The sequence below is a fragment of the Panthera uncia genome, chromosome D2, assembly GCF_023721935.1.
Source record: "Panthera uncia isolate 11264 chromosome D2, Puncia_PCG_1.0, whole genome shotgun sequence".
Taxonomy (NCBI): Eukaryota; Metazoa; Chordata; class Mammalia; order Carnivora; family Felidae; genus Panthera; species Panthera uncia.
This window is the reverse complement of record NC_064818.1, coordinates 30,382,731-30,404,054: the sequence shown is the minus strand read 5'-3', so window position 1 is coordinate 30,404,054 and position 21,324 is coordinate 30,382,731. Positions and strand designations below refer to the sequence as shown.

At 50.2% G+C, this 21,324-nt stretch overlaps 2 protein-coding genes across 8 annotated transcripts in view; one reads left to right on the top strand and one right to left on the bottom strand.

Moving 5' to 3' along the window:
• Positions 1 to 5,248: 5,248 nt before the first annotated feature.
• PCBD1 (pterin-4 alpha-carbinolamine dehydratase 1) lies at positions 5,249 to 11,358 on the top strand. 3 transcript variants are annotated; one of them, XM_049646187.1, is made up of 4 exons: positions 5,249 to 5,321; positions 8,035 to 8,166; positions 8,690 to 8,770; positions 9,951 to 11,358. In XM_049646187.1, exons 1-4 carry the CDS (start codon positions 5,319 to 5,321, stop codon positions 9,996 to 9,998), a joined length of 264 nt encoding a protein of 87 aa, XP_049502144.1. In that variant the 5' UTR covers positions 5,249 to 5,318; the 3' UTR covers positions 9,999 to 11,358. The 3 variants fall into 3 exon arrangements, with proteins under 3 accessions (XP_049502144.1, XP_049502143.1, XP_049502145.1); XM_049646186.1 differs by lacking the exon at positions 9,951 to 11,358 and adding an exon at positions 9,388 to 9,918; XM_049646188.1 differs by lacking the exons at positions 5,249 to 5,321; positions 9,951 to 11,358 and adding exons at positions 5,436 to 5,527; positions 9,388 to 9,918.
• Positions 11,359 to 12,488: 1,130 nt separating this feature from the next.
• The window catches only part of SGPL1 (sphingosine-1-phosphate lyase 1), a 74,930-nt gene continuing 66,094 nt past the window's right edge, over positions 12,489 to 21,324 (bottom strand). For all 5 annotated transcript variants that reach the window (XM_049646167.1, XM_049646166.1, XM_049646163.1 and 2 more), the window contains exons 10-15: positions 20,715 to 20,813; positions 19,937 to 20,086; positions 18,138 to 18,376; positions 16,673 to 16,819; positions 15,585 to 15,705; positions 12,489 to 15,088 (exon numbers count right to left, since the gene is read on the bottom strand). In XM_049646167.1, coding sequence (XP_049502124.1) covers positions 14,948 to 15,088; positions 15,585 to 15,705; positions 16,673 to 16,819; positions 18,138 to 18,376; positions 19,937 to 20,086; positions 20,715 to 20,813 — 897 coding nt within the window. In that variant the 3' untranslated portion in view covers positions 12,489 to 14,947. The remainder of the gene's footprint in view (positions 15,089 to 15,584; positions 15,706 to 16,672; positions 16,820 to 18,137; positions 18,377 to 19,936; positions 20,087 to 20,714; positions 20,814 to 21,324) is intronic.

Genomic DNA, 21,324 nt, shown 5'->3' with positions numbered 1-21,324 from the left:
AAAGATAAAAAAAAAAAAAAAAATCTTTAAAATAAAAAAAAAAAAAGGTAATTGACAAGCCATAAGCCCCAAGGGCTAACAAACATATGAAGAGGGGCTCAGAATCCTTAGTAATCAGAAAAACACAAAGTAAAGCAGTGAGCTATCGGCTTATATTTATTCACTTGGCAGAAATTAAAAAGCTGGAGAATGTCCAGTGTAGCCTTAGGTGTGATAGGAACCCTCACACGATGCGTGTGACATAAGGACCAGCATGGCCATTGTCCAGAGCATTGGAAGCTATTTTGCGATACGTACCCATGAGGGGATTGCTGGATTTATAGGCTACATATTTATATATTTGTATTTATATATGTATATGTATTTACATATTTATATATTGACATTGATATTTAAGTTGCCTGACTAACTCCCCAGAAGCCGGGGAGCCATAGGGTTGGAAGAGGTGCCGACTGCGACATCATTCTTTGTTGTTTTGCTATGTGTGTGTTGCACACTCACATGCCGGGGTTGGGGGGGGGGGGGCGCGGGTGGTAGTGGTGGTGGTGGGAGCAGGGAGCCGGAAGCTACCTGAGTGTCCCTCCCTGGAGGAAGGATAACTTGGGACACTTAGCAGCAGTTAGAAGCTACAGACCAAGTACACAGATAGCAGACATGGGTGAAAGAAACTGAATGAGATACAGCACAGCGATCCATTTACAAAAATTAAAAATACCTACAGTTGGGGGCGCCTGGGTGGCTCAGTCGGTTGAGCGCCCGACTGCGGCTCAGGTCACGATCTCACTGTTCGTGGGTTCAAGCCCCGCGTTGGGCTCTGTGCTGACAGCTCAGAGCCTGGAGACGGCTGCGGATTCTGTGTCTCCCTCTCTCTCTGTTCCTCTCCCACACATACTCAGTGTCTCTGTCTCTCGAAAACGAATAAATGTTAAAAAAATCATTTTTTTAAAAGATGGACAAACAGATCAATGGAACAGGATAGAGTCCACACGTATAGGTCAGTTATAAGTAAACCACACATATACCTTCAATTGAGGTTTTACAAAGGTATAAAAGCAATTCTGTGGAGAAAGGAAGAATTGAATATTCATATGCAAAAAGTGAATTCGGATTTATAACTCAAAGCACAGGAAAAATCAACTCGAAATGGATCATAGACCTAAATGCAAAACCAAAAACTATAAAACATGGGAGAAAACATCACAAAAAGGAAACATAACAGAAAAATCTTTGTGACATTGGGTTAGGTAAAGATTTCTTAGTTGCAGCACCAAAAAAACTAATCCATAAGAGAAACATTTGATAAATTGGAATTCATCAAAATTAAGAGCATTTCTCTTTGAAAGACAGTGTGGAGCGCAAATTAAAAACTGGCATATCCGCAAAACATTCAATATGATTCATCACATCAACAGAAAGGACAAGAACCAGACGATCCTTTCAGTAGATGCAGAGAAAGCATTTGAGAAAATATAGCATCCTTTCTTGATAAAAACCTTCAAGAAAGTAGGGATAGAAAGATCATACCTCAAGATCATAAAAGTCATATATGAAAGACCCAATGTTAATGTCATCCTCAAAGGGGAAAAACCTGAGAGCTTTCCCCCTAAGGTCAGGAACGCGACAGGGATGTCCACTCTCGTCACTGTTATTCAACGTAGTATTGGAAGTCCTAGCCTCAGCAATCAGACAACACAAAGGAATAAAAGGCATCCAAATCGACCAGAAGGAAGTCAGACTTTCACTCTTCACAGATGACATGATACTCTATATGGAAAACCCAAAAAATTCCACCAAAAAACTGCTAGAACTGATCCATGATTTCAGCTAAGTCGCAGGATATAGACTCAATGCACAGAAATTGGTTGCATTCCTATACACCAATAATGAAGCGACAGAAAGAGAAATCAAGGAATCTATCCCATTTACAATTGCACCAAAACCCATCAAATACCTAGGAATAAATCTAACCAAAGAGGTGAAAAATCTATACACTGAAAACTATAGAAAGCTTATGAAAGAATGGAAAAACATTCCATGCTCCTGGATAGGAAGAAGAAATATTGTTAAAATATGAATACTACCCAAAGCAATCTACATATTCAATGCAATACCTATCAAAATAACACCAGCATTCTTTACATAACTAGAACAATCCTAAAATTTGTATGGGAACAGAAAAGATCCTGAATAGCCAAAGCAACCTTGAAAAAGAAAACCAAAGCTGGAAGCATCACAATCCCAGACTTCAAGCTGTATTACAAAGCTGTATTCATCAAGACAGTACGGTACTGGCACAAAAACAGCCGCTCAGATCAATGGAACAGAATAGAGAACCCAGAAATGGACTCACAAACGTATGGCCAACTAATCTTTGACAAAGCAGGAAAGAATATTCAGTGGAATACAGACAGTTCTTCAGCAAATGGTGCTGGGAAAACTGGACAGCGACATGCAGAAGAATGAACCTGGACCATTTTCTTACACCATACACAAAAATCAACTCAAAATGGATGAAAGACCTCAATGTAAGACAGGAAGCCATCAAAATCGTCGAGGAGAAAGCAGGCAAAAACCTCTTTGACCTTGGCTGCAGCAACTTCTTACTCAACACGTCTCTGGAGGCAAGGGAAACAAAAGCAAAAATGAACTATTGGGACCTCATCAAGATAAAAAGCTTCTGCACAGCGAAGGAAACAATCAACAAAACTAAAAGGCAATCTACAGAATGGGAGAAGGTATTTGCAACTGACATATCAGATAAAGTGTTAGTATCCAAAATCTATAAAGAACTTATCAAACTCAACACCCAAAAAACAAATAATCCAGTGAAGAAATGGGCAAAAGACATGAATAGACACTTCTCCAAAGAAGACATCCAGATGGCCAACTGACACATGAAAAAATGCTCATCATCACTCATCATCACGGAAACACAAATCAAAACTACAATGAGATACCACCTCACACCTGTCAGAATGGCTAACATGAACAACTCAGGCAACAACAGATGTTGGCAAGGATGCAAAGAGGATCTCTTCTGCACTGCTGATGGGAATGCAAACTGGTGCAGCCACTTACTGGAAGGGTTGTGGGAGGGGGGATGGGCTAAATGGGTAAAGGGCATTGAGGAATCTACTCCTGAAATCATTGGTGCACTATATGCTAACATGGATGTAAATTTAAAAATAAACAATTTTTTTAAAAAATATGGTTAGTATATTAGACTGGGCATTTAAAATAATTGAATACACACTATGTTCCCTTAGAAAAAAATTAAAAAGAAAGCACAAAAGTAGGTAGATTAAAATAGTTGTCATTAGTTCTGGGAATCGGCATATGAACATGTACTTGTATTAGTACCATCTCCGGGTTTACATAACATGTTTGTATTATATATATAATAAAAACATATATAACATTTTTAAAAAATGGCAAGCCAGATCTCTGATAAAGTGTTCGTATCCAGAATAAAGAACCCTCAAAACGCAATAAGAAAACAAACAGCTCAAAAACAAACAAACAAACAAATAAACAAAAAGGGCAAGAAATTTGAACAGGCAATTCACCAGATTTACCAATGGCAAATAAACACATGAAAAGGTGTTCAATATCATTAGCCATTACAGAAACTCAAAGGAAAACCACAGTGAGATACTATTACACACCAGTTAGAATGACTAAAATGAACAACATTGACCACTGGGGCTCCTGCGTGGCTCAGTCAGTTAAGTGCCTGACTCTTGATCTCGACTCAGGTCAGGATCTTGCAGTCCTGAGGTCGAGGCTCGGGATAGGCTCCACGCTGAGCTTGCCTGCCTGGGATTCTTTCTCTCTCTCTTTCTCTGCCCCTCCCCCGCTCATGAGTGTGCAAATGCTCTCTCTCCCTCTGTCTCTCTGTAAAAATGAATAAATAAGCTTAAAAAAAAAAAAAAAAGATTGACCATAATAAGCATTGGGGCATCTGCGAGGGTTTGTGAGCAAACAGCTAAGAAAGAATTCTTGAGACATCTTTGGTGCAAAAAGGTGATTTTATTACAGCACAGGGACAGGACCGACAGGACCCGGGGGGGGGCAGAAAGAGCTGCACTGGGGTTGTGAGGAGTGACTGCTTATATACTCTTAGGTTAGTGGGGCTCAGGGATAGTGTAAGTCTCTAAGGAATTTGGAAGCAAGGCTTTCAGGACCTTGAGGGGCTGGCTGCTATTAAGATAAGGTTACTTTTGGTCTTTAATCAAACAACATCAATGCAGTAAGGCAGTCATGAGTGCCTTGAGCAACGTCACACTCTGCATGTTTCAGGTGTCTCTCCGTAGGCTGCAAGCTGTACGCAGACGTAATTTAAGCTGCATTTCTCTTGCCTTTGTTTTCCTCATCATAGGGAAACTAGAACTCTCAGACACTGCTGGTGGGACATAAAACAGTACAACCGCTTTGGAAAGCAGTCTGGCAGTTTCCTAACAAGCTTATGAACACGTCTGCCATATGACCTAGTCATTCCACTCCTGGGCATTTACTCAAGAAAAATGAAAGCATGCATGTATACAGACTTGGATGGAAAAGTTCACAGCAGCTTTATTCGTTATAGTGAAAAACTGCCCACAACCCAAATCCCATCAACAAGAGAACGGATGAACAAATTGTGGTATATCCATACGATATCATACGATAAAATTTATTTTATCTTGGCCATAGAAAGGAAGAAACTATTGGTACACGCAACCACATGGGTGAACCTCAAAGTAATTATGCTGAGAGATAAGAAGCCAGACACAAGTGTATGTACTGTATGATTTCCATTCACATAAAATTCTAGGAAATGCAACCTAACATATTGTGACCAGAAGCATATCAATGGCTGAGAAAGGGGGAAACTTGTAGGCATGATGTATATATGTTCATGAACTTGGTTGCAGCGATGCTTGCACGAGAGCACACATACCTCAAAACGCAGCAAACTGTACCCTTTGGTTATGTGCAGTTTCTTGTAGGTCAATACCTCAATCAGTTGTCTTTAAAAAAGGAAGAGGTAATCTCGCGCCCAGAGTGACAGGGCTGGTTAAGTGGCACAGAGCGATCCAAAGGCAGAAGTCCGCACCTAGAGCCCCATGTTCTCAGTCCCTGAGCTCCCGGTGACTACAGTCCTGAAGAAAGTGCTGGAACGGGGCAGAGGCCCAGCGCGGATCTCGGCCGAGTTAACGATTACCGGTGGGCGGGCCCTCGCGGTCCCGCCCCGCCCGCTGCCCCGAGCGCCCGGCGCCGCCCTGTCGCCCCGCCGCCACCTGCCGCTCGGCCGCGTCCGCACCTGCGTCGCGCCCGCCATGGTGAGGGGGTCGCGCGCCCGCCGCCCGTGGGGGCCGGGGCGCGCGGGAGGGCGGAGGAGAGGAAAGGGTCCGACCGCGGGGGCGCGGCGGGGGGCGACGAGGGTGGAGTACGGTGCCTGCGAGCTCTGCGCCCGCTGGCCGCGCGCGGGCTCGGAGTGCCGGGGTCTCCGCCCCGCGGCCACCCGCACCCCTGGTAGTATCCCAGGGTGAGCCGAGACCGGGAGAGGGGCGGTGGCGGGTCCGTGTGACAGTGAGGCGGGAGCCCAGGCCTGGTCCTGCTCCCAGGCCCGTATAACCCGGCCCCCTCGCTGCCGCGGGCGGGGCGTGGGCGGTGGGCCCAGGGCGGTCAGGGGAGTGGGGAGAGGCATCTAGTGAGCCCGCAGACCTCTTCCCCCTCGGTCGCCAGTCCTCTTCCGTATTGAGGGAAGGGGGGAGTGTGAGTGTGAGAAGGAGGGAGGCTGGTTCTGTGTTCTGCGCGCCTGTTTACCGCCTTTCTCTCGTGCACTTTTGGCACAGGGTCCGGCCAAGCCCTCTGTGGACCCTGTGCTGCCCCCTGGCCTCAGAGCCAGCCCCTGGTGCCTAGCTCCAGGACTGTGCTCAGCAATAGGGACCTGATTGCTCAGGATCAGCCCTCCTCCAGGCTGGGTTTCCCCCCAGGAGGGCCCTGGCCCTGTGCTCAGCTCTTGGGCAGGTGAAGGTGGGCCCTGGCAGGGGAGGAGAGCCTAGCCTGGGGAAGCTTTACTAAACAGCCCCTTTGTGGTCCCAAAGCCTCCGGAGCAGGGGGGACTGTGATAACAGCTGAGAGGGCATTTGGAAAGCTGTGGCTTGGAGGGAGGGGCGGTGGGGAGTGAGGCTGATTGTGTGGTGCACTGAGGCCCCAAAGATGCAGGGCAGGGCGGGTAATCAGTAACCCGACAGCACACTCCCCCACAAGGCAGAGGCCAGGCCTGACCTGTGATTTACAGAGCAAACACTGCCCCTTCCCCCCACCCAATCCCAGATCTGGGAGCAGCTTGTCATTTCAGCCCCAGGCTGTGACACTTGGGGGTCCCCAGAAGACTCTCGAGGAAGGGGTGCCTCCCAGGGGACAAGGGTACCCATCCACTTATTTCTGGGCCAAAGAACTAAGCAGTGGGTTCTGATGTCTGGGCTGACATCAGTTAATCCAGTTGCCTGGATACGTGGACCAGGCTTATCAGCCACTGAGAAAGGGCCAGCTCTGGGAAGGGAGCAGGGGTGGGGCACTGGATGCAGACCTCTCAGAGCTGAGGAAAGGAGCCTGACGAAGCCAGGTCAGTCCAGAGAAAACAAGTGTTTTCAGGAGGCAGAGAAAGATGGACCTCGAGGAGGCTGCAATCCTTTTCCAGATCTACCCCCACACCGGAGAGGCCCATCAGGCCTGCCAGCCCCAGGGGCCTCCTTTTATAAATGCAGGTGCCGTGCCCTTGGTAACAGTGGAGTCTACTAAAAGTGTCCCACTGGCTCCTCTTGCTGATCTGACAGTGGAAGTTCTTGGCCCCTTCTGCCCTTGAAGCCAAGGGAGGTGAGGGCCACAGGGTCGCCTGGCTGGAGGATGGCAGGACTGGGGCTTGAACCGGCCCTGCCAACTCGGCCCACGCCTACCGGCTGCCTCAGGAAAGCTAAACTAACCTCCCTCACGTTCTCTCCCCTGATCTCATTGATTCACTTCTCCTTTAGCACTCTGTATTCTGTCCTGGGGGAGTGCTTTTCAGAAGTCTCGATTCTGGGATCCCTGGTGCCAGGCCTGGATCCTCCTAGGGAGTGGAACTGACCTTGGCTTCCTTCTGTCTCTGAGGGTTCCACCCATGGCTGTGCCAGTTTGGGCTGCCTTGAGGGCACTTTGCACAATAGGTAAATAGGATGAGGCCCAAGGTTTGCCAGTCGCCCTTGGCCAAGTTACTTCCACTTTGGGACTGAGCTCTGTTGGCTCAGACTCCCCAAGCTGACAGAATAGAAAAGAAGGTGGGAGTCTGAAACCCCTAGGCCCGGCAGCCAGTACTCAGAGGCTACATGGGACCACGATGAATACCCACTGGGAGGTAGGGCCAGTGGATGTCAACTGTGCTGTGGCTAAGAGTCATCTGGAAGGTGTTTTAGGTGCTGGCTCCTCTGCCCAGCCCCAGGAGGCAGACTCAGAACCCCTTTGAGAACAATGCCTGTGTTCTCTTGGACCGAGGGGAAAGTAGGGGGAGGAGCACAGTGGTCATTTTGCCTTTCTAGGCCTCAGGTTCCTTGAGTAACAACAGCACTGGCATAGGGTGAACTAGATGAAGTCCAGAACAGAAAAAGGTTGGAGAATCCTGGGTACTCTTTTTCTGAAAGGTGGTGTACATTCGAATCTGGGCTTGATCTGTCTCATTAACTTAAGAGACCTATTTGGTGTGTGTGCGGGGGGGAGGGGGGAATCTGTCAGGCTTTGGGGTGGGGTGAGGGGGGAGTATTGCTCAACCCCAGGGACTTGCATCACACCTCAGGATTTTCTGTTCTTAGAGAGAAGTGTCCAAATCTAAGAAAGGATCAGTGCCTGAGCCAGGGCCCCACCTCCAGGGCAGGGCGCCACCCTCAACACCTCCCTGTCAATTGCTTTAGAACAGCCCTCCCAGGCTGGCTACATTTATTTCCCCAGGGAGGGGGCACTCACCTGGATCGCAAAAAGAAATGCCCTTGGGCCTCTGTTGATTTCCTCTCCTAGGCTGGCAAAGCACACAGGCTAAGTGCCGAGGAGAGGGACCAGCTGCTGCCAAACCTGAGGGCCGTGGGGTGGAATGAGCTGGAAGGCCGCGATGCCATCTTCAAGCAGTTCCACTTCAAAGACTTCAATCGGGTATGGCACCGGGTGGGACAGAGTGTCTGAGACTGGGGCGACGGGGTCCCATTCCGGGACTTGTTCTCTCCCTTAAAGCCCTCCTACCCGAGACCCTCAGACACTACCCTGGTCCGGATGACTTGGGAGTGTCATCCTTGGGGACTGGAGATGGGGGGGAGATGGGTCTTGGGCCCTCCATACCTGGAACTTTTAGAAACAATCCTTAGAGGAAACGGGTCAAGTAGGAAACAAGACATCTCAGTAGATAACCAAAAGACTGGCCAGGACTAAATAGCTCTGTGGTGTTTCCACCTAGTTAGGTAGGGGCCCTAGGAACCAGACTTTCTTCCCACTTCGGAAGGACCGCCTCAAACTCCGGCGCAGAACCAGCCGCAGGGTGCCAGGGGGGTGACTAAAGCTGGACGGGTCTCCTTGTGGGGAGCCGGTCCATCCTGCACCTAGGTCTCACGCCAGCTCGAAAAGGGGCCTAGCAGCCCTCTGTCTCTCAGAGCACTAACTCGGGTCTCACTTCACTACATAGGCTTTTGGCTTCATGACGAGGGTGGCCCTTCAGGCGGAGAAACTGGACCACCACCCCGAATGGTTTAACGTGTACAACAAGGTGAGCGATGCCTGCCCGCTGGGTCCAGCCCAGCCTGTTCTGAAGGCCCTTCCCCGGGCTTCCCTAGGGGCCTCACCACCCAGAGGCTGCCTGTCCACTCCTCCTGGTCCTTTCAGCTCGTTCCTGGAATCAGCGTGAACACCCCTGCAAAACAGTCAGTCTCACTACAAATTAAAGAAGGTGCAAATTAAAACACTCGTGAGACAACTTGCGGTTGAGGTAGAGAGTAAGGAGACATTAAGGCGGCAAAACCCACAAAAGGCAAGACTGTGGGAATCGGGAGTATTCATTGCTAATAGCTCCAAATGACTTAAATCCTCCTGGAGGTGTGGAGGAATGAAAAAGTAGTAACTTGAGCTAAGAATACCCACGCACAGCAAACAGATCGGCCTGCCTGCCGAACAAACGCGGTCATTCAGTGCCCGCCTTGTGCCGAGTGGCGGGTTTACACTGTTGCTAGAGACTCTCAGGCAGGCAAGGCAGCCCCCAGGAGAGATTGTAGTGCCTGGCCGCTGTTCTGGAATCCTTGGTGTGGCTGAGCCCCGTAGCCGCGACCCTCTCCTGCTCTTGGCGAAGGCAGCAGATGAGCTGGGCCCTAATCGCTGGTTTTGTTTCAGGTCCACATCACCCTGAGCACCCATGAGTGTGCAGGCCTTTCAGAACGGGACATAAACCTGGCCAGCTTCATCGAACAAGTAGCAGTGTCCATGACATAGGCCCTGCCCTTCCTCGTGGAAGTCTTTGGGGGAAGTGGAGGGACTGATTTGGGAATCCAGGGAGGGAGCTGGGGAGCCCTGAGATGTTCTACAGCCAGAATTGCCAAGTGGACTCCGCTGCCTCCGTTTAGGGGAGAGTCCTTGCTGTGGTAAGAGGAGGTGCCAGCCTCACTGCCGACCACTCTTTATCCCCAGCGCTCTGGCACACGTATGCTAATCGAGTACTATCTTCCCCTTCTGTGCGACTTCCCAACAACAGTAATGGTCTTCTTGCCAGGCTGTGTCTTGCTCCTTTTCGGATTCATTTCCCAAGAAGCTGTGTCTAAGATGCACAGTCTTAACTTAGAAGCCAGGACCCTAAAGTCAACCCCATCGTATGTGACAGAAACACGTGTGCTTTTATGCCTCAAATAAAACTACTGTTTCACTCGGCCTCAAGCTCTGGAACATGGTTTTTTCCACAGGTCAGTCCAAACTGGAGTCAAGAGGCATTTAGAGCACTTACTCAATGAAGGCACCGGAGGAAAAGCAGGACCGAGCCACCCTGTCTGCATGGAGTTCACGGTCATGTAGGGGAATTAAGCAGGAAGCAGTTAACTATCACTAGGCAGGATGAATGAAGTCAGTGCTAGAGGCGAGGATAAGAAATGAGCTAAGGAAACATGAGGCGATTGACAAGGGTGACTCTGGAGGCTTCATTTAAATGATGCTTCGAAGACCTGAATGGAATTCTTGAGGCAGAGATGGCTGAGGGGGCACCATGAATACAAGTAAAGGTGTGTAGGACACTGTGTTTATCCGTGGTGGGACCTGTGACTAGGAAGGCAGTCTGCATGGGGCGCCTGGGTGGCTCAGTTGGTTAAGTGTCCACCTCTTGATCCTGGCTCAGGTCATGCTCTCACCATTTGTGGGATCAAGCCCCATGTCGGGCTCTGTGCTGACTTGAGGCTGCTTGGGATTCTCTCTTTCTCTCTCTCTCTCTCTGCCCCTCCCCCACTGACACTTGCACTAAAATTTAAAAAAAAAAAAGGCAGTCTTAGGCTGTATGATCTGTCTGGTCTACATCCCATGGGGAGATTTGTTTTTAATGTTTTTAATGTTTACTTTTGAGAGCAAGCATGAGTGGGGCGGTGGGGGAGAGGGAGGGAGAGAGAGAGAGAGAGAAACAGAATCTGAAGCAGGTTCCAGGCTCTGAGCTGTCAGCACAGAGCCCAACACGGGGCTCAAACTCACGAACCGCTAGATCATGACTTGAGCCAAAGTCGGACGCTTAATGAAGCCACCCAGGTGCCCCATCCCATGGGGAGATTTCTAATCCTCAAGGATTACTTGCTTTTACTACATAAGGGAGAGGACAAAAATCCTAGCTTAAGGAGGTGATGGGCTATTTTACCACCTGAGCAGCTAAGGAGCCAATTCCTATAGACCAGTCCTCTAACCTAGTGACTCTAGGGTAGAATATTCCCATAATGTGCTGTGTCTGGGAGAAGTGGGAGCCACAGAGCACAGTATCCTCTCTCCCCAGCGCATGCCACATGGATGTCCTTTTGCGGATGCCATTATGCAAGATTTGGGGAAGCCCTTCTCCCTCACCTATGACCCCCTAGCCTGAAGGTGCCGGCATACTAAGCTGACTTGCAAATGCCACAGTCCCTTGGAACAGGGTGTCACAACCCAGTTACCCTGGATGAGTTGGTCCTGCAACAAGGGCCAGAAAAGAGACAGAGGTTGGTGGCTGAGAAGTCAGCATACTGTTGGTAAGAGGTACTAGCAGGATCTAAAGATAACAATACCTAGGTCAAGAGCAAGTTCTTAGCAAAGCTTAATATCAAAACCAATGAGATTCAGATGCTCTCCCGTCTGCCCCACTTCAGAAGCCACCAGACATGAAGTATGGAGCACATGTTACGTCACCTTCCTACCTCTGCTTACTCAGGGGTCAGGGGTTGAAAACACCATCCTGGAGGACACTACAGTCATATGAAGGACTTTTCTGTGGGACAAAGACCTATAAGCAATACTTTTTCCAAAATAAATGTTCTAAAATTCATGGAAATAACTGAAGTTATATGGGAAGATGTTAAGGAGAGATTATGAAAAAGCAAGCCCAAGAGAAAGGCAATTAAGACTCCCAACTCAAGAAAGGTTCTCAAACAGCTGACTCTTGCTTAGCCAGGCTGTAGCTGGTGGCTATCAAATCCGGCCTCCATCATCACTTCTGTCACTGCCAGGTCTAGTGAAAAGTGGCTCGTTGCTACCAAGAACCCACAGGGAAGGCAAAAGGGTTCACAGAGTAAGTAGCAGGAGTAAGCATTCAAACAGCAACTCTTGGATGGACCGGGTCCCCTAACCAAGCATATCCTGGCCTCTTATTCTCTAGGGTTTACCCAGAGCAAGTAGGTGCTCAGGAAACCAAGTCATTTAGCAGAAAACTATAGCAAAGACCGCATTCCTTGGCTTGATTCTGACAAAGTCCAAATGGAATTGAGAAACTGGGTTACCTGAAGGACAGCCTCCAAGACCCGAATAACCCTTTGGAAAGACTGCTCACTTGTTATTCGTAACGGAACAAGGTGTCCAGTGGTTACATGTGCAGAGCTATTCTGAGGGGTTCCACCAACTCCCAAATCAAATGCGGGCCTCGAAGCCAGTGCCCAGCTGGCTGGGGCCCACCTCAGAGGGCTCAGTCCATCATTAAGGTATCAGCAGAAGTAATGATGAAGATGACAGAAAACACAAGGCAGGGCCCAGGTCCTGGGGAGCTAAAGACCTAAGTTCTAGAACTCCTTGAAACCGGTATGACCACCACTCTTGGAGAAGCCACTTGCAAAGGTGCTCTCGCCCAGGGCTACGGCCCTGAGTATCAGCGGCCACACACAACCGTTTCACCACAAGGGGGCGATGTCCCACCAGCAGCCCGTTCTAGAACTGCCCCAGCCCGACCCCCTCCCCCTGGATCAACCACCTGCATCCAAATCATTGAATACAACCATCCGCATTAGTTAAGATTTGGGACATTTAATTAATTGCTTTTTAAGATATTATTGCTGCAGTTAGGAAGGGAGCACTGAGATGGGAAGAAGGAGGTTAAATACAGAAAAGATTTAGAAGAGGCAAGTACCATTTTCCAAGTATAAAACTGGTAATATTAAAAGTGACACGGCAGTATATTCACGCGAGTACTTAATGTAGAAACAAGACAGTACGGTTTCTGCAGAGGCCAATGTGACATCTGCTAGCAACATGACATCGTGAAGACTTCTGCCCACCTCTGCCAGACTAGGTGTTACTAGGTGCACAGATACACAGAGAATGGAAAGCCCACAAGTGTTGAGTCAAACTAAGGCTCATGATCATAAAGTGGCTACAGTAGGTCCCTTTAAAAAATGCCACTGCCCCCGGGGCAGCAGTGCTGTCACGGAAGAGGGGGGCCTGCAGACACTGGAAGCAACAGCTTGCTCTGCAGGGCATGTGCTTCTCCAGTTTAGCAGCTAACAGACCACAGTGGTGCCTGCTGGGTGGTTTGTCCAGCACCACGAATGCACCGGAGACCCAAGAGACAGTTCACACAGAGCTCCTCTCTTGGGGGGGGTGCCCACCAGTTCGGTAACTGGAGGGAACACGACCCCCGGGTCCAAAGGATCCTAGCCTCTCCCTCTAACACACACACACACACACACACACACACACACACACACACCCCAACCTCTCCTGGAACCCACAATGGACAGGAGGAACACATACCACACCAGCCCTGCAGTGACACAGCCAGCTAATCACAGTTATTGTGGAGGAAGTACAGTGCTAAAGGCCTGGGGGCAGGGGAAGTCTGGTCGTCTTGGCTCTCCTGGCCAGCATTCCCAGTGAGGGAGGCCAGAGGATACCAGCCTCAAGAGGCTGAATGGTTCAGGAGTCCCTGAGAAGGGTAATGGAACAGAGGAGATTTTCTCCTGACTCATCCTAAAGTACTCCCCTACCCAAACAAAAATCTCAAAGACTGCTGCACCTCCCCCAGGGCCTGGGTCAGGAATAGCCCACCACTGCTCACTGTGAGGAAAAAGGCACACAATATGTCGTCTTCAGAGGAAGACAGTGGCTCCACCTAGATCAGGGCCCCATGCAAGGGAGAAGGGGGTAGGAAGTGGGTGCAGGGTTTGGTCCTGTCCCTGCACCACCCTGAGCAACTAGTCTTAGGAAGGAATCCCAGGCCCTAGGCCGCAACTGACGGTTGCCGTCATGCTTTCCTATCCTAACAAGTTTGTCTCATTCTAGCCAGGGCTGAGAAGTGTCCAGTACCTGAGGCTAAACTGCCATAGTACCTTTGCGAGATGAATATAGGGAAAGAGGCAGGACGAACACACTAACGGGGAGAAAATTTTCCTTGCCGTGGGGGCTCTCTCTCACACCCTACTGGCACCCACCTAGGGTAAGTCAAGGCAACTCGTGAAGGTGCTCTGAGCTGTTCCTTCAAGTGAACGTACTCGTACATGATGGCTTACAACGGTGGGGGGTGGGGAGGGGAGGACCACCAACTCTGGCGACAGAGATGTGACTCTGGGCACTCATCCTGCTCTGACACTCAGAGACGCAGGGAAAGGGCCCTGGTTTCCGATCATCACCAGCCTGGGAGGGGGTACAGGTGTGCTCCGAACACTGCCAATTCAGACAGGCAGCACGAGGGCCGGAAAGTCCTGGGTTCTCTAGAAACCACGTTCTCTTAATCCAGGGGAACAACAGCAAACCAATGAGAGCATGACTTCAAACACGTATCTCCAAAGACGGCAGCAACCAAGTATCAGACCAGGGCCTGGAGCACGAAAGAGGGCCGTTCCAGAGCCTGCCTTGATAGACTGAGCAGATCTGCTCGGCCACTCCAATCCTGCAAACCAGGAACAGCGGCCTGCCCAGCTGTGTCCTGGAAAAATAAAGTGAGGTGTGCTGAAAGCGACTCTAAGACGGACGACTCACCTACTCAAAGAGGAGGGCCGAGAAGGCCGCGTGCTTAGAGTACACCTAACACCCACCCGGGGAGACGCGTGTCACACGGATGCCTCCGAGCTGCCTCGCCCATCTGCCTGAGAGAACAAAGAAAACCCTCTCGTATCGCATAAACCATACCCCAGCCTCCCTAAGGAATCAGGACAGGTCAGAGCTGTCACACAATGATGAAGTGAAGTGGAAAGCTAGAAGGTTAGAGAAGGAAATGGCTAAAACGATTCCTAGGGTAACATTTGAGAGCAAGGGCAAAATAATTAGGTAATGGACTCCTCTGGGAACTCCACATTCAAAACCACAAAAGGATGATAGGAGGAACAAGAATCCTGAGGATCAAGCCGTCTCGTGGTCCATCTCGTCGTGATCTACGGAGCAAGACCAGATGTCCGAACTGTGCGCGGCCTGTTCCACACCCCCAGAACCTTCTGAAGGCCAGGAGCCCCTCGGGGCAACGAAGGGTCCAGACTCAGCGGGGTTTCGAAGAACCGTTCATCTGGCTGCTCGGAGTTACAGCGTCAGTGCTGAAAAGGCTGTCCAAGAAGACTGAGGTCAATTCTGCCACCAGGTTCCTGTCGACGGTCGTCTGGGCCATGCCGTAGATCGCACCCTACAAATCCAGTCAGAGATCATTACTGGCAATGAGGGGGACAGGGATGGAGATGAAGCTGTGGCTCTGATCTCCCCCTCCTCCCATCCCTGACTTCCATGTCCCTCTTCTCCCCACTCCATGCCCACCCAGTTTTTCACAGGTACTTCCCAGTCTGCCTTTCTGCCCAAAGGAACCAGCCTATGGGATTTGCTGTAGAAAATTCCAGAAAAGGCAGGCTATTGCCTTTCCTGTGTCAAAACTTTCTTTTCAAAGGGACAGGACCACCACCTGCCTTTGTATGGCACTTTTAAATTTACAAGGTGCTTTCTACATAGCATACTTCATCTGAGACCAAACACCTTGGACACGGGTGAGGCAGAGATTATCAGCTTGGAGTGATAAGGTTTGTGGAGACATAACAGAGGCAGGAACAGACTCGAGGTCATTTGGTTCTTCCAACCCCCCCAGGATACCTAAACGTCCACAGGAAGAAAAAAATCCCAAGTGTCCCTACCATTCCTGTGGTCTTTGCTTTAGGATTCTTCATGATCTGAGTGACAGACTCCCGGATGTCCTTTAGAAACTGTATGGCTACTCGCTTCCGAGTGTGTACCAGCGTGATGCAGAAATGAATACTACGGGAGAAGACAGACACAGACAGAGATGAACCGCGGGGGAAAAAAGTTCTAAAATAAAGCAGCCCCCCACACAGGAATTTATCGCTGGCTTCTTCATGTGATTTGTGACGAGTGTTCCCAGTCCTGGGAATCAGGGAGATCAATACATGGGCTGTCGAGCATGGGCTGACACGAGGGCTTCATGCCTCAGCATGATCGAGAACATCCTGACAGAATGAATACAGCTGCCAGCTCTGTCCCACCCCTCCCCTCCAAAACGGTCAACTGTTAGGCCTTGAGCCACATGACCACCAAGGGGATGCTTTCACCTTAGATGATACACCTTCACGGGGACAGGGCCACAGGGCTGGGGTCTTGAAGGACTTCAAGGCAAAGAAGAAACTCTAACTCCCCCTGGAGGGAGACTGAGGAACAGAGGGATAGTGAAGAGGAATAAACTGAGTCCACACAGGACTGGCAGTGGCACCACGAAGTCAAAGGGATCGGGGTACGTAGAAGACACAGGAGAGACCTCTGCCGTTGGGGTGGAGTGTTTATTTATTTATAAGCATCATGGAAGGTTAGATTACAAAGGCATATTAAAGGAGAGAGCAGCGGGCCTGAACGATTAGAGGCCCTAAGGGAGGTTTTGAGGGAAGCAGTCAGTTTGTAGGCACCATGTGATGGCGGTGCACAAGACGGGTAGAGAGAGCACAGCCTAGAAAGACGGCAGGGGCGGTGGGGAGGCGTCTCGTGACCGGCCACTGGTCTCAAGAGGCTGCCACCTAATTTTGCTAGTTTTAAAGCTAATCGTCTTGTTCTGGATACAGAGTAATTCCAGATGGCAAGACGCAATCCTACAGCTACTACAGTTGCCACTGCGGTGCCCGGCCTCATAGCCGATCTCTACACTTCGGGTCACCTTGCCACCCGAGTTCTTTGGCAGCCACGGCGCGCAGGAAGGGAAGAGGCTCCTCCAGCTTACCTGGGTGGGAACTGCAGGTGGTTCAGGTTCCATCCCTTGGCAGTCATCAGGTTAAACAGTCGGTAGATGTCAAAATCTCGGGAGCCCAGAGCTATGACTGACAACTGAGGATTCCCAAAAACAAAGATGCCTTTGATATTTTCCAGCCTGAAAACAAAAAAAGGAACAGAAAGGAAGTTCAGCCACATATACTCCTCGGGCCATCACCTCTCTAATCATTCAATGTCTCCCCTATAACACAATCTAATCTTTTAGGGCCTCAGCTCTCTCACCTTCTAAAATCAGGTGGCTAGACTGAGAGCAGTGGTCCCCAAACATTACAAGTATTCAAAGGCCCAAATCCCACCAAGCTCCAATGAGTCAGAATCATTGGCTCTTACCCTATCTGCCCAACTCCCAAATTCTGATATGCCTGAGAGGCATCTGAGGCATAAAAGATGCACGTTAAGGGACGCCTGGGTGGTTCAGTCAGTTGAGTGTCCGATAGCTCAGGCGATGATCTCGGGCCTCGTGGGTTCGAGCCCCACGTCAGGCTCTGTGCTGATAGCTCGGAGCCTGGAGCCTACTTCGGATTCTGTCTCCCTCTCTCTGCCCCTCCCCCACTCGCACTTTTTTTCTCTCTCTCTCTCTCAACAATAAGTAAACATTTAAAAAATTAAAAAAAAAAAAAAAAAAAAGATGTACAGAAAAGAAAATCCTGGCAAAATCATCTGTCTCCACAGTTTAAAGTCCTACATGTCATGCCTAATGCATGAAATGGTACAGCAGCTCTCAACACACAGGTCTACCAGCTGGGTATATGCAGGCTTCTTTCAAATGAGACAGGCCTTACTGGCCACTTTCATTCACCTTCAGGACTCTGCAAAAGCCTGCCCAGCCCGGGTGAGCCACAGAGACAGGCGGGTAATATGCGCACAGGTGAGCCAGCCAGCACGCAGCCTAGTTCCAGCCTTAGCTCAGCCCTGGATTTCCTCACTTGCCCCGCCCCCATTCATTCCGCCTCATCCCCGATTCTTTTCCTACACTAGCGATTCTCCACGTGTGATTCCTAGACTGGCAGCTTCAGTTCCCACTGGGAACTTCCTAGAGACGCACACCCTCAGACTCCCTTTCCAGATCTACTGAATGAGAATTCTGCATTTTAAACACATCCTCCAGATGGTTAGGACACATGCTCAAGTTCGCACTGAACTATCAGCCCTTGGTAAGAGCTGCCGGTTGCTGACACGTCCTTCGAGACACGATGGCTAAAGACGAAGCCTGGATCTGACCCTCCGAGTCACAGCAGAGCAAGGGAACTTATCCTCTCGGGCCGGCACCACACTCCTGAGCTGCTGTCCTAAACCCCCGGTCTCCAGAGGACGGTAAACGGGCTGGGAGTACGGGTGCTTGGCCAGGCAGACGCCTCGAACCTACGAGCAGACAAAGCAAGAGACGAGGCAGAATCCCGATCTTGCACACATACTCTGACTTGAGGAAGCGAGTGGTTTTGATGATCTGTTTGGTAGCTTCAACATAGCCACTCTCACCGAAGTACATCAAGGCAGCCCAACAGGCCGCGCTAATGCCTCCAGGCCGTGAGCCCGCGATGGTCGGGGAAGCGTAGATACCACCCTGCCAATCGGTAGCAACGAAGAACTGATGGCTCCTGTACTTCTTGTCACTGTACAGCACCACGGACGAGCCTTTGGGGGCATAGCCATACTGAGGGGGAGAAGCACAGGTGAGTCCACGGTTCTGCCGGGCACGCCTGCCCCACAAACTCAGCCCGCAAACCTCTCTCTCACGCGCCCGCTTCTCTCTGCTTCCCGCCCACGTGAAACATTCAAAGTCAGGGGGCGCCCGGGGGGCTCAGTCGGGTGAGCGTCCGACTGCAGCTCAGGCCACGATCTCACGGTTCAGGAGTTCAAGCCCCGCCGTGGGCTCACCGCTGTCAGCGCAGAGCCCACGTCGCAGCCTCTGTCTCCCTCTCTCTCTGCTCTCACCCTCTCTCTCAAAAATAAATAAACTTGAAAAATTAAAAAAAAGAATTCAAAGTCAGAAGGTTAAAGGCTGGAGGGAACTCTCTTTGAGGGGAGAAGGGTGGAATTCGTGTCACTCGGAACAACTCAAATCACGAGCTGACTCCCTTCCCGTTATTTTTATTAGTATTATACTTCCTTTTAAAAAAATCACAGTGCTCAGAATCCAGAAGCTACTTGATGCAGCTGAAAAATAAACTGTGCGCTTGGTTTCCTTATAGAAAATGTGCCCTCCTGGGGCGCCTTGGGTGGCTCGGTCGGTTGGGCGTCCGACTTTGGCTCAGGTCATGATCTCACGGTCCGTGAGTTCGAGCCCCGCGTCGGGCTCTGTGCTGACGGGTCAGAGCCTGGAGCCTATTTCAGATTCTGTGTCTCCCTCTCTCTCTGCCCCTCCCTTGTTCACGCTCTGTCTCTCTCTGTCTCAAAAATAAATAAACGTTAAAAAAAAATTAAAAAAAAAAAAAAAAGAAAATGTGGCCTCCTAACGAACTGTCCCTGCAGCTCACGTGGAGCTAAGTTCACTCCCTGACAGACACCGGGAGAGACGGTAAGGAGGGGGGGCACAGGGGTTGCTGGGGGCCGAGGTGAAATCGGATCAGATCCTGACGGAAGATCCGTACACATTATTTAGAGTCTGAGAACCAGGTCCCCACTACACTGGAAATTAAAATGAACTCTGCCAGTGCAGCCAAGACAAAGCACGCAGCCCGAGGCCACTATTCCGTCTCCACATCCGGATGCCGTTTAAGAGCGTTCCTGACCAACCTACACTCGGTCTCGGTCCCCCAGGGGCGGCAGCATCCGAACATTCCCAAGCACCTAAGCTCTTCCCTTTTTCCACAGGACTCTCCCGTTAGCCCCAATGGTCGCTCAGGGCAGGAGCCCCAGGAGCGCGGAGCTACAGCACTAGCATACACCCTCTTAGGAGTTCTATCATCGACCTCACCCCAAAGGATCCGAAAGCTTCAGGGAGGTTTGCTCTGGGGGCCACATGCCTAGGTCCTAGCATGTCCCAGTCACATGCCGTCAGCGGGCACAGAAATTCTCTTAGCCACATGCCGCCAAGATAATGGGTCTCTTTTCACTATTACTTGTCACCTGAACCAGCTACCCTGGTGAGAGCAAAGAGCCGGACTTAATTTTACATTTCTGGCAGACGCTAACGCTCCAACCAATTTATTTTGTTGATAGTAATCGAAATAATCAAATGGCTACTCTAACATTCGGTCCTTCCCCGCCTCACCTTGTGGGTATCAGCTGAAATGCTGGTCACGCCTTTTACCCGGAAATCAAACGGCTGCTCCAGCGGGTATCCTGCTTTCTCCATAAAGACGATGAGGAAGCCCCCCAGACAAGCGTCCACATGAAGAGGTATTTTGTATCTGACAGCCAGCTAGTTCCAAAAGAGACCGCAAGAGAATTTCATTTATAGCCATATAACAAAAACTTTGTAAGACACAGGTGGAAAGGTGTGCTGTACTCCCAAGGCCGTCATGCACGATGGCTTTCATGTTTTAAAAAACTGGCTAGTTTTGACATTCCTAATAAAGCTCATCTTCCAAATGTATTTAGCCTTCAAAATAATTCATCTGAAATGTGGCATTTTATTTCTAAATACTGCAGGGCCCCAAACGCAATGCAAAGCCGAACAGGACACAAGCAGCGCTCTGATTTAGGGGGGGAAAGGTGCTGCTTTAGTAACGGCGGGGCGGGGAGCCTGAGGGACACGGCCCCCTGCGAGGCACACCCTTAACAAGCAGCCCATCTCCCAGCTGAATGGAAACAGCGGCGCTCTTTCAGAGTATCCAGAGTATCCAGCTTCAACAAAGGCTCTACCTCGTGTCATCCCTCCCCTACAGCAGAGGCTCCGAAGGGAGCTGGACGGCTTCCTCTGCGGCTCCTGGGATTTGTGCACAAACCTGAACTCGCACTTGCTTCTCCTTGCCGAGTCCCGCACCATTAGATTCTATTATAAAATCTCAACCTGACTGCCTAGCAAGCGGCCCATTTCTCCCGCGTACCTTGGCCACTTCAGGGACAGGATCTAGGATACCGTGAGGAAACTGGGGGGTAGAACAGACGAGCATGGCAGTGTTCCTGGAGATAGCTCTCCTCATCGCCTAGGGGTTAAAGTCGAAAGGAAAATGAGAAGCCACGTCAACATTACTCTCCTCTGTCGCTATTGGCTCAGGGTCTGCGCTCCTCCAGCGCCGCTGCCTCCACCTCTCCAACCCGAGAGAAGACCGCCCCTGCCATGGGGGCGGCACAGAAAACCAGGCCAGAGGGGTCCATCTGGGAAAAACAGCCTGAGGCCACAAAACAGCAAATCACTGTGGGAGGAAACAGCATCGGGCGAAGATGCCGCGGAGCATGTCCCGGCCCCACTTACTAGCGCTGAAACCGGAGGTAAACTACTTAACCGCCCCGGTCTGTTTCCTCACGTGTGCGCTGCAAAAATACTAACAGCTTCTACAACTTCCCTGGGCTGTCATAAAGCTCAGATGCAATTTGTATAGCACTCTAGAAACTAGAAAGTTCTCCACAAAGGCAAGGCATAAAAATAAAGGACTACAATTCAGTCTTAAAAAAAGAAAGCCTGCCATTTATGACAACAGGGATGAATCTGGAAGG

Excerpts from the sequence above, each read along its gene's own strand:
- PCBD1 (XM_049646186.1), top strand. Across the intron at positions 8,167-8,689 it reads ACTTCAAAGACTTCAATCGG|GCTTTTGGCTTCATGACGAG; the intron begins GTATGGCACCGG and ends TTCACTACATAG. Across the intron at positions 8,771-9,387 it reads GGTTTAACGTGTACAACAAG|GTCCACATCACCCTGAGCAC; the intron begins GTGAGCGATGCC and ends GTTTTGTTTCAG.